This window comes from Elephantulus edwardii, unplaced genomic scaffold (assembly GCF_000299155.1).
Source record: "Elephantulus edwardii isolate Elephantulus edwardi_28Jun2011 unplaced genomic scaffold, EleEdw1.0 scaffold00042, whole genome shotgun sequence".
Lineage (NCBI taxonomy): Eukaryota > Metazoa > Chordata > Mammalia > Macroscelidea > Macroscelididae > Elephantulus > Elephantulus edwardii.
Window position 1 is genome coordinate 7,639,292 of NW_006399792.1, and position 18,933 is coordinate 7,658,224.

At 38.6% G+C, this 18,933-nt stretch overlaps 1 protein-coding gene across 1 annotated transcript in view; it reads right to left on the bottom strand.

The window, feature by feature from the left end:
- Positions 1-18,933, bottom strand: part of AGPAT9 (1-acylglycerol-3-phosphate O-acyltransferase 9) — a 108,478-nt gene that overhangs the window by 1,897 nt on the left and 87,648 nt on the right. Inside the window, exons 6-11 of the mRNA XM_006885324.1 lie at positions 15,136-15,229; positions 8,425-8,540; positions 6,175-6,230; positions 5,298-5,383; positions 2,966-3,094; positions 1,992-2,071 (exon numbers count right to left, since the gene is read on the bottom strand). Coding sequence (XP_006885386.1) covers positions 1,992-2,071; positions 2,966-3,094; positions 5,298-5,383; positions 6,175-6,230; positions 8,425-8,540; positions 15,136-15,229 — 561 coding nt within the window. The remainder of the gene's footprint in view (positions 1-1,991; positions 2,072-2,965; positions 3,095-5,297; positions 5,384-6,174; positions 6,231-8,424; positions 8,541-15,135; positions 15,230-18,933) is intronic.

Below are 18,933 nucleotides of genomic sequence, written 5' to 3' on the forward strand. Positions count from 1 at the left end.
CAAGGACCTTTGGGTTGGCAATTGAAGGCTTAACCACAACATGATTAGGAAAGAAAGTATGCCATAAAGTCAATTCTGACTCATAGCAACTGCATGGAGAGATGGTAATGGTAGGAGAGAGCAGATCTCCCCCACAGGGTTTCCAGGCTGCAAATTTTTATGGAAACACACTACTATACACCTTTTTCTCTTAGAGAAGATGGTGGGTTCAAACTGCTGACCTTTCAGTAAGCAGTCAGGCGATTATTCACTGTGCCAACCGGGTCCTTAACACTATGACAGGTAGGTCCCAGGAACTGTCCATACAAGTCTCTTTTATCCAAATAACCTGCCTCTAAATGATTCATAGTATTCTTATTACGTCTGAATTTCAAGAGATAAGAAGTAAGACCTTTCTTCTAAAGAAAGAGGCTGGCCCAACAGTGTACCCTGTGTTGCTCCACTATCCTCCACATTTCTTCTTGATGGCCCAAGATGATCCAACTGTACCCATTATACTCTAGAAAGACAGTCCTCATCCCTTTAAGAGCATCTGTTGGAAGTTGGATATGATACCTCCAAATACATCAACTGACTAACTAAAAGATCCACTAACTTTTTTTTATTATTAATTTGAATGAACATTTACAGAGAGTTTAGATTTCCATTCATTCATTGTTGCACTTTTCTCCCTGTCCACCCCTCCCCACCAGTTTGCTCTTGTCTTTGAAAAGTAAAAGAAAAATTCCTTCATTGGTATACAATCCCCATCCACTACCCCCAGTACACTCAACTAGGCAACCTTCATTCTGGACTCTTGTGATAACCGTAATACCCTATCATATATCTCTTTTAACCTGTTCTCTCCCTCATCCGTTTCAATGCAGCATACATTATTTATACAGGTTTTTCTCATTCTTATCCCAACCCTGATGTCAGTCCCATTATACAACCGTGGCATTATGTAGTGTCTGTCCTTTTGTAACTGAGATACTTCACTCAGCATAATGTCTTCCAGGGTCACCCATACTGAATAATATTGCATGAGTTCCTTGTTTTTCAATGCAGTGTAGTATTCTATTGTGCGAATATACCACAGCTTCTATATCCATCCATTTGTTGACGCGCACGTAGGTTGTTTCCAACTCCTTGCTTTCATGAACAAAGCTGCGATAAAAATGGGTTTGCATATATCTGCTTGGATGGTGGTTATGGTCTCTTTAGGATATATTCCTAGTAGTGGAATTGCTGGGTCAAATGGTATCGCTATTTGCAACTTTTTGAGAAAGCACCATACCACTTTCCACAGTGGTTGTTACATTTTACACTTTCACCAACAGTGAATAAGGGTTCCAGTTTCTCCACAACCTCGCCAGCATTTGGTGCTTGCTGTTCTGTTAAATTTTGCTATTCTGACTGGGGTGAGATGATATCGCATAGTTGTTTTGATTTGCATCTCTCTTAGAGCTAGGAATTTTGAACATTTCTTCATGTGCTTGTAGATCCACTAACTTTTATCATGTGATTTATCAGTAGGGAGGGAGTCTTTGTTTCCCATGGTCATATATGTAACTAACTTCAATATATTTGGAAAAGTACTTGTCCCTCTAGATATACACGTCATTCACTCATTGTGTATGAATATATCTAGATTGCTCTTTCCCCAGATCTAATGAAAACTTAATTGTGATCTTAGACTGACTGTTCTTTAAGTGTCAATATCAGCTGCCAATGCAAAAGGAAAGTGTGGTTTGTAAATTCAGACTGATATTTGAAATTTCTAGGGATGGCAAGAGACAGCTGGGAAGCTTGGAGTCACATGAGGCTTACTGGTTGTTTGGAAAGGAGAATTGTAAAAAAATAATGTCAAGATGCTCAAAGATGAACATCACTAGGTTCAACATTTTGTCCATTTGGGGCATGAGAGTTAATTAAGCCAGCCCTACAGAAGGCATTATTTAAACTTATTTATATTTAAAATAAAAGTGATAGCACTTAAAAAAATGTCTTACCAGGGAAGCTCAGTCAGTCCTCCTTGTATGGCAATAGCAGACTTAACCCTATTAGCAAATTGAACTGCATCTTCCCCCTCCTAAAAAAGAAAAACAAAAGAAAATTATAAGTATAATTTGGACATAAAGCTCTTAAATAATACCTTAAAATGTCTTTTATTTGTTTTAAAATATAAAACTCAAAATTTATTACAAACATGTCCTATTCCAGGTGAATCATGAGACATACCATCTTTTTAAGGAAATACAGAGCTAAATTGTTTGGTTTTTAATCATTAGTGTTAACCAAGACAAAACATTCCATAGTATCTGTACCTTCTCTGAACCGAGAAAAACCAAACCCAAACCCACTGCTTTAAAGTTTAGTTCTGACTCAAACCACCATCTGGTTTCTAAGGATGTAAATCTTCATAAGATGTCAATCTTTCTCCTGTGGTGCAGTTAGTGGATTTGAATTCTCTCCCTTTTCTTTAGCAGCACAATGTGTGATGCACTACACTATCGGCCAGTGAACAAACAGCGCCTGTAAAACTATTGTGGAAAAGAGCTTCTGAATATGAAAAGGTTTCACTTAAAGAACACAAAATCTATTACTGGAGTTCCTGGGATGTATAAAGGGTTAATGTGCTCAAGCTGCTTACTGAAAATTTAATAGTTCAAGCATGCTCAATGGCACCTTGGTAGAAAAGCCTGGCTACCTAATTTTGAAAAACTGGACACTGAAAGTGCTGTGGAGCAGAGCTCTATTCTGTTACACACACAGAGTCACCATAAGCCAGAACCCATTTGAAGGCAGCTGGTAAACACACTTTAAAAAACAAACAAACAAAAAAGACTCATTTATGAGAAAACAAGAAGGCAGTCCAACTTTAGCTGATATGAAGATGGGATGTACTCAGGTTTTCAGGTGAATGTTCTCTTGATGTTATTTAATAAAAATAAAGTACAAAGATCTGCTATTATTGATGGAATACCTCTCTGGTCATGGGAGGCATGTACCACACATCACAGACGATGGCCCAGCTGGTCATCATTCGAAGCACATAGCTCACCATGTTGTATTTACTACTGTTCCAAAAGGCATCACCAAATTGAGGGTTGTACTGAGGAAATAAGAAAAGAAAATGCATCTTAATTATGAATGAAAAGGCGACTTCTCTTATGCATGTCCATCTTTTTCAAAAGAGTGAACCAAGCAAGTAACATATAAGTAAAAAGACACATTTCCCAATAAAAAAGAGGCATGAGTATCCTTCATAGAAATGATCTAAAAGAGCAAAATAAGCCATACAGAACACATTTGTTGTTGTTGTTATGTGTCATCAAGTTGCCTGAGACTCAGTGACCCTATGTATAACCGCTCTGAATTCTGCTCTATCCTGCACCAACCTTATTGTCTCTTACACACCTACCCCATGACCCTAGCCAATCCATCTCATCCAGGGTCTTCTGCTTCTGTGCTGTCCCTTCAACCTCCCAAGCATGATATCCCTCTCCAAGGAGACTGATCCCTTCTTACAATATGCCCTGAATATGTCAGACGAAGCCTCAGAATCCTTGTCTCCAAGGAACAGCCTGGTTTCGTCCTCTCCAGGCTGAACCTGTTCTCCTGGCAGTCCATGGTATAGTCAATACTCTTTTCCAGCACCACAGCTCAAAGACATCAATTCTCCTTCTATCGTTCCTAGTCATTGTTTAGCTTTCTGATGCATAGGATGTAATTGTGAAGACCACAGCCTGTATCAGGCTCACCTTAGTCTACAGACAGACATCGCTGCTCTTCAGTACTTTGGCAAGGTCTCTAACAGCAGACTTTCCCGATGCAATTCGTCTTTTGATTTCCTGGCTGCTGGTGCCAAGAGTGCTGATTTTGTAGCCAAGCAAACCAAAGCTGTTAACAATCTCAACCTCTTCACTCTATCATGATGCTGCTAAACAGCCCAAGTGGTAAGAATCTTTGTTTTTAGAGAATACTGCTTTTATAATTCAAGCTCTATAGCATGGACTACTGTTGTATCAACTGATAGACAGATACAGATATATAGATGATAGAAATGATAGAGAGACATAAACAACTTAATGAATTAACTCATAGCTGTTCCTTCAGCAAGTTTTTCAGAGACTATAAATTACAGAGGATTAGATTGAACACTTTTCTCCTGTGGAGTAGCTAGTGAGTGGATTCAAACCAAATGCCCTACCCACAAGGCCTCCAGAGCTCTTGGGGTTATATATAGGAATAAGGATAGTCTAGGAATATAGGAACTACATCCACTTTGCATACTGCATCTTCAGAATTTAATACTCTGCCTAACACACAATCATACAGCACATATATATATATCAGTTTTTCTTATAGTACTCTCACAATATTCCTTTCATTTCTTTTTTTTCTTCTAATTTTAATGAAAGTTTACAGAGACTTTGGATTTCCATTCATTCATTGTTGCACTTTTCTCCCTGCCCATCTTCCCCCCAGTTTGCTCTTCTCTTTGAAAAGTAACAGAAAAATTCTTCCATTGTTATCGCTCCTCCCAAGTCCACTCCACTATGCAGCCCTCGTTTTGAAACGCAACAGAAAAATTCTTTCATTGTTATACAATCCCTCCCTGCAAGTCCACTCCACTATGCAGCTTTCATTCTGGACTCCTGTCATGACAATAATACCTAATCACATATCCCTTTTAAACAGTTCTTTCCCACATCTGTTTCAGTGCAGTAAACACTGTTTATCCCATCTTTCTCAGTCTCCCCTCAACCCCGATGTCAGTCCCGTTTTACAACAGTGGCACTATGCTGGATTTGTCCCTTTGTAACGGAGATATTTCCCTCAGCGTAATGTCCTCCAGGGTCACCCATTTTGTATAATATGTCATGAGTTCCTTGGTTTTCAATGCAGCATAGTATTCCATTGTGTGAATATACCAAAGCTTCTCTATCCATTCATTTGTTAAGGGGTACTTAGGTTGTTTCCAACTCTTTGCTATTGTGAACAAAGCTACGATAAACATGGGTGTACATATATCTGCTTGGTGGCAGTTATTGTTTCTTTGGGGTATATTCCCAGTAGTGGAACTGCTGGGTCAAATGGTATTTCTATTTGCAACTTTTTGAGAAAGTGCCATACAGACTTCCATAGTGGTTGCAACATTTTACACTCCCACCAACAGTGAATAAGGGTTCCAGTTTCTCCACAACCTCGCCAGCATTTGTTGCTTGCTATTCTCACAATTTTTAAGTTTTATACTCTATAAAGAGCTACCAAGGCACTATTTATTTTTATGGGGAGAAGTATGTCATTTTTACCTTAATTGCAACTGGATATATGGTTCCTCCAACTTCAAAGCTTCCCTTTTTAAACATCATGACTGAAGTATTGTTGATACAAGTTCCTGCAGAGGGATGAGGGTAGGGAGTGCAAGGAGAATATTTTTAAATACATTTATAAAACAATTGTTGACATAAAAGAATTTAAAATCATATCAAATTTTCAGATATACAGCTAACATTAGACAGATCAATACTTATTTAAGTAATAATCTATCTAAGCAGGTATAACAGTAAATTTTTATTTTATTACTAGACACTCTTGTGGTATAATTTCTTCACAGCATGTCACAATTTCCTTAAATTTAAAGTAAAACCCTTAGAAATTTAAGATCAAAAATCTTCTAGGTTCATTAACCAAAAATGGTGTCTAAGATTTAAAAAAAAGAAAAAAAAATACAGTGACTTCCATCAAAAAAGTGGAGAATACTCTAGAGAAGGATGTCTCATTACTACAGGATGGCAGAGATCAGGACTTGTGATCAGGAGCTGCTGAATTGATTCTGGATCATCGTGACCACAACAGATCAAAACTTTACCTAAACCAACACCATTCTTACAATCTCCCTGTGCCCAGGCCCCATTGTTGCAGTCAGTATCCCAAACCATTTCACTGATTTTCCCTCTCCTTCACTAGTCCTCTATTTTCCTAAGCACAATGTCCTTCTCCAAGCACAATATCCTTCTGATAATATGCCCAAATGATGGGAGATAAAGTCTCACCTCCATGTCTCTAAGGAACCCTCTGGCTGCATGAAAATAAAGATACCAGTTCTAGAACAATTTTATCCATCCATGCATGTACTCTGAGCAGATGATAGTTGTTTTTATTTTGGTATCCAGCCCCCATTCTTACCTTCAGGAAAGATCAATATAGGTAGTTTCTTTTTATCAGCAATGTGTTCCTTCAGTCTATGAAACAAATTGAAGATCAGAATTTTACTTTTAAAAATACAGTTCTCTTTAGTATCCTCCATAACTCTACTATACTCCTATTGTACATGCCTTCTATCTTACACTGTTAACCTTCATATCAAATCAAACTAAAGTCACAGTGGTTGAGATGATTCTGACTGAAGGACCCTTACAGGACAAAGTACAATGGTTTTAATCTATACATGCTATAGGTCTTTACAGAAGTCCATTGCCACATTCTTTTTCCACAGAACTCTGGTAGGCTCAAACCACTGGCATTTTCACTAGCAGCTGAGTGTTTAACCATTATATTAATGAAGTTTTTCATATGCTACTATAATTTTAAGACAATATGGGGGTGAAGAAATCATATACAAGTAAAGGAAATGGACCCAAGTCATTCCCTTCCTAAACAAGTGAAAGGATATCTGCGCTCTTTCAATTTCTCAATTAGTGACTTTCAGTGCCCTCTGCTATCTTAAAAAGAACACCAGACACAATCTTCTGATGTGAGCTCTGGAGCTCCCATGTCAAAAGTTTTCCACCCATATCTGTGTACTTCTATTTACTCACCTAAAAAATAGGAAGACATATAGACAGCTGAAGCTGTTTATTGTGTGGCTAGTAAGAATAAGAAGACTCAGCAAGCTCTGGTGGCCTAGTGGCAGGAAACTACACTGCAATCCCAGAGGTGTGCGGTTCAAATCCACCAGATGCTCTGCTGAAGGAGGAACAATCGCCTCCTGTACCAGTCAGATCCAATTTGACGGTACACACATAAAAATAAATTGAAAAAAAAAGAATAAGAAGACTCCAGAAATGAGTCAGATTGAACCTTCCTATGAAATACACACCCAAAAAACTGAGGATCTTGTCCATCCTGTAGCTAAGCACTATCTTTCTAACTCTGTTCACTGGAAGCTGGGGAGAGAGGCTTCAGACCCTATTTGGTATAAACAGTTAATGGTCTTCTCAGAGGCATCTAAGAAGAAGGCCTATTGATGAACTTTTGAAAAACCAACCATTTGGACATCCTAAGGAGCCTCATTCCACTCTGACACACAGAGAGTCGACATGGGTCAGAAACAACTTAATGACAACTGGTTTTAGAAGGCTTAAAGGGCCCCAATACTGAATAGTTTGAGGATGATGGACAGTTTTCCTAACTTTCCTAACTGAAAGCAGATTTCAACATGTAGTTTTTACTCAAAGTTCACGGGCACATTGTTCACAGGAGTCATAACCACAGTGCTTTCAGATAATGGTTCAAGAAAAAAAAACTAAAAATAATTATTTTCCAGAATAAATTTCTAGTAATTCACATTAATCTCTACACTCTATCTTCAGAAATGTCTTCGCTGTTCCACGAAAAGCATTAAATGTCTCTGTCTCTAGCTGGATTTAAGAGATAAACATAATTTGACAAATGCTTCATCTACCACCTATTGGTTGGGCAAACATTTGGCCAATTATTTAATTTTTATTATAGTAATTTTTCTTTCTAAAGGAAAGCAGACTGCCGCATACAGCTCCTCATTTGGAAGGTCTGGAGTCTTGGAAGCTTAACTATGCTACGTTCTCCTCTATGTAGTAATTTCTAACTTTGAAAATTCAGTGACTGGCCTATACATAAGGCACAGCAATACAGGTCATCTAATCCCACTGGACTACTTGAACTCGAACTTGCAGGCATGAGTGAGCAATGACTCAAGTCCAACTCCAATAGGTTTTGAGAGGCTATAAAATGATATGGGAAGAGGTTGCCCATTTTCTCCCCCAGTGTCACTGGCAGATTCAAACCACCAGAGCGGCACTCCTTTCGGGCTGAGAGTGCAACTCCCTGCCACTAATCCTCCCTACACCGCTCCAAAGCTCGAAAACTCATTGCTATCAAATTGGAATTGACTCATAGCAGTCAATTACATGGAAGGAGACTGTCTTTCTCCTAAGGGACAGATCATGGATTTGACTGGATTGGCAGTACAAATCCTTACCTACTAGGTAACCAGCATTTAAAAAATCCTAAGGTGATTAATCAGAAAATCACATGCAACTCGTGTTTTATGGGTTTTTGTTTTTGTTTTTTTGTTGGTTTTTTTTTTTGGCTTTAATGTGTAGGTGCTTCCCTTTTGGGCACAAAGAACAAGAATAATTTCTGTTTACTGCAGCAAGTACTCATCACTCTGCTTACCTCTTAACAACCAAGTGTCGATCCCTCATTTCTGAGCGCTCAAACCAGACATGTGGGCAGGCTTTGACCATCGCTCTCTGAATAATTCCCATTAGTCCACCATGAACCTGACCAACCTAGTTGTACCATGAGAAAAATAAAAAAGTATAAACGCATGGGTATAAAAAAAATTGCAGATTTTGTTGGGGGAGCTGGGGGGATAGAGGTTAGTACATAGAAGGAATATAATCCTACAAATAGAAAATTATGATTTGGTAGGTAGGCTAAGATGCATGAACCTCTGCTTCTTATAAAACACGTCTATAATACAACTCCACTAGATTACAGGAAAAGACAAATAGAATGGAAATGAAAGGGTCTGTGCATAAATGCAAGGATTACTTTACTCTTTTTTAATGCAAATACACAGTACTGTGATGCAAGGATTCTTAACCTGAGGGTTCTTGGATGGCTTTTAGGAGGGATCCATAACTACCTTGAAATTACAAATAAAACTACATGTGAGTCTTTTTCCTTAAAACCCATTGTATTCACCTCACAGCTCATCTTCCTTGGGTTTTCTAAGACTATAAATCACATGGATGGAGGTTGTCCATCTTTCTCATTTGGAGCTTCCTATGCATTTAAACTGCAAGCGATGCTAGGCATTTGACTTAGCAGTGCAACTCCCTATAGACTACGCCATCAGCACTCTCTTTTCCTTAAAAGGGATAAAAAATTTTAAAGATTCCACAAAAGAATTGAAAGGAGAAACAGAATTTTACATTCTCATCAATTCTAGACCTCCTAGAGCCATGGAGGATAGATTCAACCCTCAAACTACTGTCCCAAGATAATTATCAAAGTTTAAAACTATTCCTGAAATCTTAAAACTGGGAGAGGCGGGAAGCTAAATTAACCAGAAAAATGGTTTATCTTGAACACTATGTTCTTCAAAAAAAAATTATTTCTTTTGTTATTGTTGAGAAAGTCCTTAATACATATACATTTTAGTAACATTAATTACATTCTTTGAGTTCTGTGTCCGTCTTCACCCTCCTTTTCTGAACTATTCCTGCCTCAGTAACAAACTCATTGGCCTCTACAATTTCTATCTGATCTTTCAAGCTGTGGTTGTCAATCTGATGCCATATAGTTAGTGCTCAGAAGGGCATTATACTCAAGGCAGATCTGTTTTCTAATGAAGCTAAATGGTTGTTTGGTTTTAAGATAATTTGACAGAATTTTTTTTTTGTTTTAAATTTAAAGAGCACCTAAGAGCAACAGTTTCATGGTTACCATGAATTTCATAGCACACACTTCAAATCCACCAGCTGTTCTGCGAAAGGATAGGCAATCTTCTCCTGTGTAATGAACAGGAAATCCCCCAGGAGGGTCAGTTTTGGGTAAGTTCTAACCCACAGCACACAATAAAAACAAACAGACAAACAAACAAAAAACATGGCTTCAGAAGTCTTGGGTCCATGAGCATTTGAATTCTGTTCTGCATCTCTCCTCTTTTTTGATCAGAATTCTTCTATGGCATCTATGATCAAGATTTTCAGTAATAACACTGAAATAGTAATATTAAATTTTCAGTATTTACGTCTAAAAGAGAGATGTAACTGGGTATTTCTGTCATCACAGGAGACTAGAGCGAGGGCTGCATGGTGGAGGGGACCTGGGGGAGGGTTTGTAAAACAATGAAAGAATCTTTTCTTTTACTTTTCCATAATTTTTGGACTCATGTACTTATAACTTGTTAGTCAAATTTGTGTCTTCTAGGTTGCAACACCCCCATGATACATCTTCAAGGATATGTACATGTACAGCCAAGCACAATCAATAAGAGGGCATCTGAATTCCAAAATCAATCTCCATAATAGTCTATGTGTTTCCTACTGCCTAAGGGGCCCTTTAGAGTAGTGAGAGAAGATCTTCACCCTGAAACCCACAGCGTCCCTTTTCAGCAGGAAGTAGCTAAGAGAATACGCCGTCCCCCTTTTCCTTATGACTCAGGGTGAAGTCTGTCTCAGGGAGGAGTGATAGGGAATGGCAAAGGATACACTGACAAAGAAGATTAATCAGAACTGGCTTTGACAAGCACTGTGGCATTTGGACAAGAACAAACTGGGAGGAGGGTAGAGAGAATAGTGCAACAATGAATGAGTGGAAGCCCAAAATCTCTGTAAATGTTTATGAAAATTAATAAAATATAATTATAGAAAAAAAAATTTTCAGTATTTAATAATTGTTGTTGTTATGTGCCTTTAAGTCGCTTGCAACTCATAGCAACCCTATGTAAAACAGCCTAAATGCTGCTCTATCCCTTGCCAGTCTCATTGTCTCTGACACGCCTATTCCCATCACCCCAATGACAGAATCAATCCATCTCATTAGGGTCTTCCTCTCCTGCACTGTCCCTCCATCCTTCCAAGCATGACGTCCCTCTCCAAGACTGGTCCCTCCTTGCAACATGTCTAAAATATGGCAGACAAAGCTTCAAATTCCTGCCTCTAAGGAGCAACCTGGCTTCACCCTCTCCAGGATGAACTTGTTTGTTTGTTCTCCTAGCAGTCCATGGTATAGTCAATACTCTTTTCCAAAACCACAGCTCAAAGGCATCAACTCTCCTATCATCCCTCGTCACTGTTCAGCTCTCTGAAGCGTAGCAAGACCATGGCCTGTATCAGGCATACCTTAGTCTACAGACTGACATCATTGCTCATCAGAACCCTGGAGAGGTCTCTGACAGCAGACTTTCCCAATGCAACTAGTATTTTAATTTTCTGGCTGCTCGTACCAAGAGTGTTAATTGTAGAACCAAGCAAACTAATGCTATCAAGAATCTCAATCTCTTCACCATCTATCATGATGCTGCCAATCAGCTCAATGGGGAGAATCTTTGTTTTCTTGATATTAAGCTTCAATTCATATTGAAGGCTACAATCCTTGACCTTTTGCAGCAAGCGCTTCAAGTCCTCCTCAATTTCAGCAAGCAGGGTTGTGTCATCTGCATAACGCAGATTGTTGATGAGTCTACCTCCAATCCTGATGCCACACGTCTCCTCATAGAGCCCAGCCTCCTGGATAATCTGTTCTGCATATAGATTGAAAAGATAGAAAGATAGGACACATCCTTGACACTCATCCTTCCCAATTTTGAACCATGCAGTGTGTCCTTGCTCTGTTCTGATGACTGCCTCCTAGTCCAAGAATAAGTTTCGCATAAGCACAATCAAGTGTTCTGGGATTCCCATTCTTGTCAATGTAAGCCACAGTTTGTTATGATCCACACAGTCAAATGCCTTTGCATAGTCAATGAAACACAGATAGACATTCCTCTGGTACTCTCTGCTTTCAGCCAAGATCCATTTGACATCAGCTATAATATCCCTAGTGTCACAGCCTCTTCTAAATCCAACCTCTACTTCAGGCAGTTCTCTGTTGATGTCCTGTTTCAGTCATTTTTAGACTATCTAATTTCCTGATCTCGTGGTAAAGAAGATAGCTATTCACAGAGGCAATTAACAGTTGTATCCCTTTCTCCTCTTTCTGATTCTCCTTCTTTCTCTGTTCTTCTAGGTAAATTGAGACCAAATATTGTGTCTTGAATGACCACTTGAAAGCTTTTAAGACCCCAAAAACAATGCAACAAACATGATGTTGTTGTTATTGTTGAGGATCATCGAATTGGAACTGACTCATAGCTGACCCTCCAATGGGTTTTCAGTGGCATTAAATTACATGGGAGGAGACTTTCCATCTTTCAGAGTAGCTGGTGGATTCAAACTGCATGCCTTTGGACTGGCAATCTCATGAAATCACAGGAACTATGCAATAAGCATGATGTAGAACAGAACTAAGGCCAATCAACTGGCTACCCTACAAAAGTAGCTTTAGACCATCATTTTGTTGTTCTTATTATTTGGTTATTAAAGTAAATACATCTACCCAACAATTTTTGCCAAGTCAATTTTTCATAAGTATACAACTTATTGGACACAATTTATTATAATCAGCAGTGCAATCTTAATCAAGGCTGTTTTTTTTCTCACAGTTAACCCTTCTTTCCCCCACCTCTAGTAAGCACTAATTTTGCTTTTTAGTGTCATTTTATATAAGTGAAGTCATAAAATATTTATCTTTTGTTCTTGACTTATTTCACTCAGAACAAAATCTTCAAGTTCTGTCTATTGTAATATCAAGACTTTACTTCTCACACTGGCTAGGTAATCCTCCTATATACAAGTGCCATGTTTTGTTTATTCTTGTTTATTTTGTTTGTTGATGAGCATTTCAGCTCTTTCTAGTCATTGGCAGTTGTTAACAGTTCTGCTTTTAACACTGGTATAAAAGATTCTTTTTGAGTGTCTGCTTTCGATGCTTTATGGTATTATTACTCATGAGTGGAATTAATTACTGAATCAGAGTAGTTTTCTCTTTCTCTATTTTAGCCATAATTTGTTATAACCTACACAGTTGAATGCTTTCGCATCATCAATAAAGCACAAATCGACATTCTCCTGGTATTTAGCCAAGATCCATTTGACATTAGTAAGACCCCTGGTGCCACAGCATCTTCTAAATCCAGCTTAAACTTCTGGAAGTTCTCTACTTACTGTTCTAAGCATTTTTAATATTCAGCAATATTTTCCTTCCATGTAATATTAACGCTATTGTTTGATAATTTCCACATTCTGCTGAGTTATGTTTCTTGGTAATAGGAACAAATACGGATCTCTTCCAATAAGTCAATCAGGCAGATGTCCTCCAAATTTTTTTGGCATAGGCTGGTGAGCATGCACCTGGGACCTTCAATCCTTGGCCTTCCGCAACAAACACTTTAGGTCTTCCTCAATTTCAGTAAGCAAAATAGTGTCATAATTGAAATTGAATAATAGTTAAAATATGGTTATCCACTAGTGACATTTAGAAGTAGGAGTGGCACTCACTTCCTAAACAACATGCTTCTAGAAACTCTATGAACTTTGATAAATGTCGATAGTAGTAGAGGGGCCTCAGGCCTTTTGTTCATAGGGCTGCTGTGAGTCATGTGACTCGAAGGCCATATACTTAATTTCTATATTTTAGACAAATTCTAAAAAAATTCTGGTGTAAGTTCAAATATTTATAAAGAATTTCAAACCAATGTGTATGAGCTTTGTAAGTAAACTAGTATAAAATAAAAATTATTTAAAAAAGAAATTCAAACCCTCCACAATGATAATGTAACCTGTGCAGAGCCGATCAGAGACACATACCCCCTAACTGTTGACTCCAACTGCTGGTAGAACCATGTGTGTCAGAAGAGAACTGTGCTCCGTAGGTTTCTGATGGCTGATTTTCAAGAATTTTATCACCAAGCCTTCCTTCCAAGACACATCTGGAAGGATCTGAACCTCGAGCTTTCAGTTAGCAGTTGAGCATATTAATTGTTTTCACTACCCAAGGACGACTCCTACCTGAACAGAATAATTATTTATAAATCAGAGTTCTCAAGATAGCACACCAGGCCATAACCACAAATCATATCGAAGTGAAACTTATTCTGCCTAAATCCCAACCCATCACTTTGAGAACAGACAAAATGATCCCCAAAGCGCCTCTCCTTTCATCCCAGTCCACAGTCCTATTAACAAACAAAGGCAAATGAGCACCAGCTAAACTCCTAAATGTACTTGCTCCTTAAAGGTGAGGCAGATAATCCTGACAAAGTCTCACAAGAAAAAATCCTCTGCCATCTAGTCAACTGCAACTCATAGTGATCCCACAGGACATAGGGTTTCCACTGCTGAAAAGCTTACAGAAACAGACTGACTTCTCTTCCTTCCTCAGAGCAGCTGGTGAGTTTGAACTTCTTCTTTCTGTCAGTAGCCCAGCACTTAGCCTACAAGCACCACCAGTGATCCTAACAAATTCTAAAGGGTCCTCAAAAACACTGGAAAAACACCAGAATATAGTGTACACTCATTTGCATTATAAGTGTTTTGAGGTTTCCGTTTTACAGTGAGCTTTGTGGTTTGTTGTAGCATTTTATGTCAGAGTTTTTGGATGTGTGTTTTTGAGAAGGTGTGGTAGTGGCAGACAAAGACTGAAAAATGCAGCAGAGCACAAATATTTACCTTTCCTGTTTGATTCTCATTGTTGTTGCTGTTTACCATCAAGTAAGAACCAACCCATAGCTGACCCTCCAGCAAGTTTTCAGGGGCAGTTAATCACATGGGAAGAGATTGCCCATCTTTCTCCCATGGAGCAGCTGGTGGCCTCGAACCTTGTGCCTTTGGGATTGCAGCGCAGCTTCTTGCCACTAGGCCACCAGAGCTCCATTAGTGTCACATATTTTTTTCTAATCATATATGACTCTCAGGAGGGACAGAGAACTAATCAGCTTGCTGAGGGATTTGCAAAGCTCCAAGGAGGAAGATGTAAATGTTGCAGAATGCAATTAAGCACTGGCAGAGATTTTAAAGGCAAGACGGAACCATCAACTTTGCAAAGTTCTTTCAAGCTTAAATGTACCTACCTTTTTCGAGAAAGTTCGTGTTTTACTATGCTTTTCTTATAGGACGTAATCCTCATGTAAATATATTACATAACTTAAACAGTCAAACAGTCACAACCTGCTCTTTTTATAATATAAAATTGACTTCTTAATTTGTACCAAGAGAAACCAAAAGTTTTAAATAATCCGCAGAACGTGCCACTACTCAAAATAGGAGCAGCTCTTACCATAGCATAGCAACCATCCGTTGTCAAGATGAAAACATCTATGGGAGAGGTATGGTTGGCCACACAAATGCTTCCTTTCTGGGGTCTGTACTGCCTGTAAGAACAATAACGATAGTCATTATGTTTTATAAGATTAATTACAATACCCCCAATGGGACCTCCCTCTTTTTACTTATTCCCTGTAACTCTTGTTTTTGTAATTTTTCTATTGTACTCTTTCCTCCTTTCTGAGTTTTAATCCTTGAATAAGGGAGACCACAGTCTTGGGAGACTATCAGGGTCAACTGGCATAATGTCGTCCACCGAAACGGTGTTCTGCATTCTACTTCGGAGACTTAAATGCTTGAGTAGCCATTGTAGATGCAAATTTCGTCCAAAATAAAGAGGGAAGAAAAGCAAAGATGCATATAAGTAATAATTCCAAAAGACTAATGGACCATGAGAACAATAACTTCTACAACCCTATGACAAGAAGAACTAGACAGTGCCCACTGACCACTGCTAACCACCCTACGCGGGATTGTGCTGGAAGGTCATGGATAGAGTGGAGGAAAATGCGGGGAAAGCCTCAGAAATGTAAAAAGTGTCAAGCTGACTGATCTGCTAGAGATTGGTGTGATTCCAGAGACTACAGCCCTAAGACATTTTCCAAATAAAATTTACCTCCATGGTTCAACATTCAACAGAATAATATCTTTTTAAATAATTATGTATATAGCATAAAAAACAGTATTTAAAAATATAATGGAGTCATCAAAAATCAGATTCATGTTTAATAGCTTTACTTAGCTACATTTATTCTGACTGGAGATGAGGGAAGCACAGGTGTTTTGACACTAGGATGAAATAAAATCACAATTTTTGTTTTATGAGAACTGAGTGAGTTTTCATACCTATAACACTAAAGGTCATGCTGTTAAATCAGAATACTATGTGCTATGTAATATTAAATAATATTGTTATATACTATCAAGTTGGAACCAACCCATAGCTAACCCTTCAGTGGGTTTTCAGAGGTCTTAAATAGTATGGGCGATTGTCCATCTTTCTCTTATAGAACTGGTGGATTTGAATTGTGTGCCTTCAGGTTGACAGCACAAGTTCTTACCACTAGGAATGAGACCTCGTCTAATAAGTTATTTTTATGCCTATAGCTATGCCTTAAGGAACTCTGAAGAATGAAGAGCTGAGTAATTAACATTATCAGATTGCTACCCAAAAAGTAAGCACTTCAAATTCACCAACTCCACCATGAAAGAAAGATAGATAGTCTCCAGCTGTAACAACCTATAGCTTCATAAACCCAACAAAGCATGACTATGGATAAAAACAAATGTTTTGGAGAATATTCAGCCAAAGTGCTCCTTTATCTTATATTCTTAAGGCATGTTGCCAGGAGAGGCTATTCCTTGGAGAGGGGCATCATGCTTGAAAAGATGGAGGGTCAATGAAGGAGAGGAAGACCTTCAACCAGGTGGATTGACACAGTGACTGCTGCAATGGGCTCTAATGTGTCAGGAAGTATGAGGATGGCACAGAATAGGACAGGGTTCAGATCTGTTGTTCATAGGGTTTCCACAAGTCATACTCAACTCAGTGGCACCTGACAACAACATGAGTTAAAAATGGCTGGGGGTGGGGGTGGGGTGGGGGTGGGTAAAGGAAATGGGAAAGATCCACCGGGGATCTGGAAAGACAGGGTAATGACAGGCATGGTTTAATGGTGATTGATTTAATAACATATAATAAATGAGAATGTATGAAACACAAGGTGAAAGAAGGATAGTGTGAAACACAATGTATACAAACTTTGTGTACAAACCAAGCTTTTTGTAAATTATTATTAATTTTAATTAGCATTTACAAAGATTTTGGATTTCCACTCATTCATTGTTGCACTTTTCTCCCTGCCCACTGCCCCCCTCCCCAGTTCACTCTTCTCTTTCAAAATTAGAAGAAAAATTCCTTCATTGGTATACAATTCCCCCAGACCACCTCCCCCGCCACCCCGAGTACACTCCACTCTGCAACCTTCATTCCGAACTCTTATGATAATCATAATACCATATAATATATTGCTTTTGACAGTGGGTTTTGGATAGAGCTATACCTTAGGAGTGGCATCCACTTCCGAAACCACATGCTTCTGGAAACGCTATGAACTTTGATAAACGTCAAAAGGTATAGAAAGACTTAAGGTCTTTTGTTCATAAGGTGGCTATAAATCTTGCTCGACTCGACGGCAATCAACAACAACAACATACCTTAATCTATAGTCCTGAAAAACAACTTGTTTCATTACACATATTTGAATCTAACTGATTAGATTCAAGTTTCCTGAAACACAACATTCTTTAAAAAACAGTTGACGATCAATGAACATGTCCCGTAATGGCGGCTCACTGATCTTATAATTATCATAGCAAAAGTGTCTACTGAAGTTTTTATAGTATTTGGAGCACATACTGTTCTTTTTTTATTATTGCAAATTAATTTTTTTAGTTCAGTGAAGGTTTACAAATTGGGTTTTTTTATATAATCATTCAGGCACATTGTTGCGTGACATTCATTACCATTACCAGTGATTAAAGTAATTCACTAATTACAATACCTAATCAATCTTTTCTTATCATGCCATGCTCTTAAATGGTTTTATATGCTGATAAAATTGTCAACTCATCAAAGTTTTATTCAAGTTCCAAGCTTTATATAAGAACTTTTAAATATCTTCATTATTTGAAGCACTGATAGACATGCTTTACCCAATCTGCAAGTGACTTTTATGCCTGCATGTTGCTGTGTGTGTTGGTCAGTCAGTTTTGATTCCTAGTGATCCAATGGGACAGAATATAATTGCTCCATATAGTTTCTTAGACTGTAATCTTTATTACAGCCTAAGAATAGATTGCCAGGATTTTTTTCCTTTTTCCTATGAAGGGCTGGTGAGTTGGAGCCACTGACTTTTCAGTTATAGTCTAACACTTAACCATTATACCATCAAGGCTCCTTTTAAAAATTTTGTTGTAGTTGCTATGTGCCGTCAAGTCATCTGCAACTCATAGCGATCCTATGTTCACTAGCTCTGAAGCCTGCCCTGTCCTGAGCCAGACTCACTGACTCCAACACATCTACCCCCATTATCCCAGTTGCTGTATTGATCCATCTCATCTGGGGTCTTCCTCTGAGCTGTCCCCTCCACCCTTCCAAGCATGATGTCCTTCTCCAAGGAGAGGTCCCTCCTAGACACATGCACAAAGAATGTGGGATGGAGCTTCAAAATCCTAGCCTCCAAGGAGAAACTTGGCATCCCCCTCACCAAGACAGACCTGTTGCTTTCTTGGCAGACCAATGTAAAGGTTTCTGAGTTGTTTATTCTTGACACTAGAATCAGACCTCACTACTCCTAGTCTTCTTTCCACAACCCTACAGGCCTATTAAGTTCATAATGTTTAAATCAGACAGATTTGCTCTAAGGCCTGGTTTTACCAATTACTCCCTATTGTGGGTTGTACTATGTCTCCTTAAAAGATATATTTAAGTCCCAACACGTGGAGCCTAACAATGTGGCCTGACAAAAAAATGGGGCTCTTTGCATATAAAGTTAAAATGAGGTTGCATGGCTTAGCACAGGTCCTAAATCTAATGACTGTGTCTTTACAAGAGAATAGAAAGAGAGCTTTAGATATAGGGACAGAATAGGTATATAGGCCATGGATAGATGGAGGCAGAGACTGGGATGACATAACTGCAAATCATTGATGGCCAATGATTGCCAGGAGCCCATAGAAGCTGAGAGAG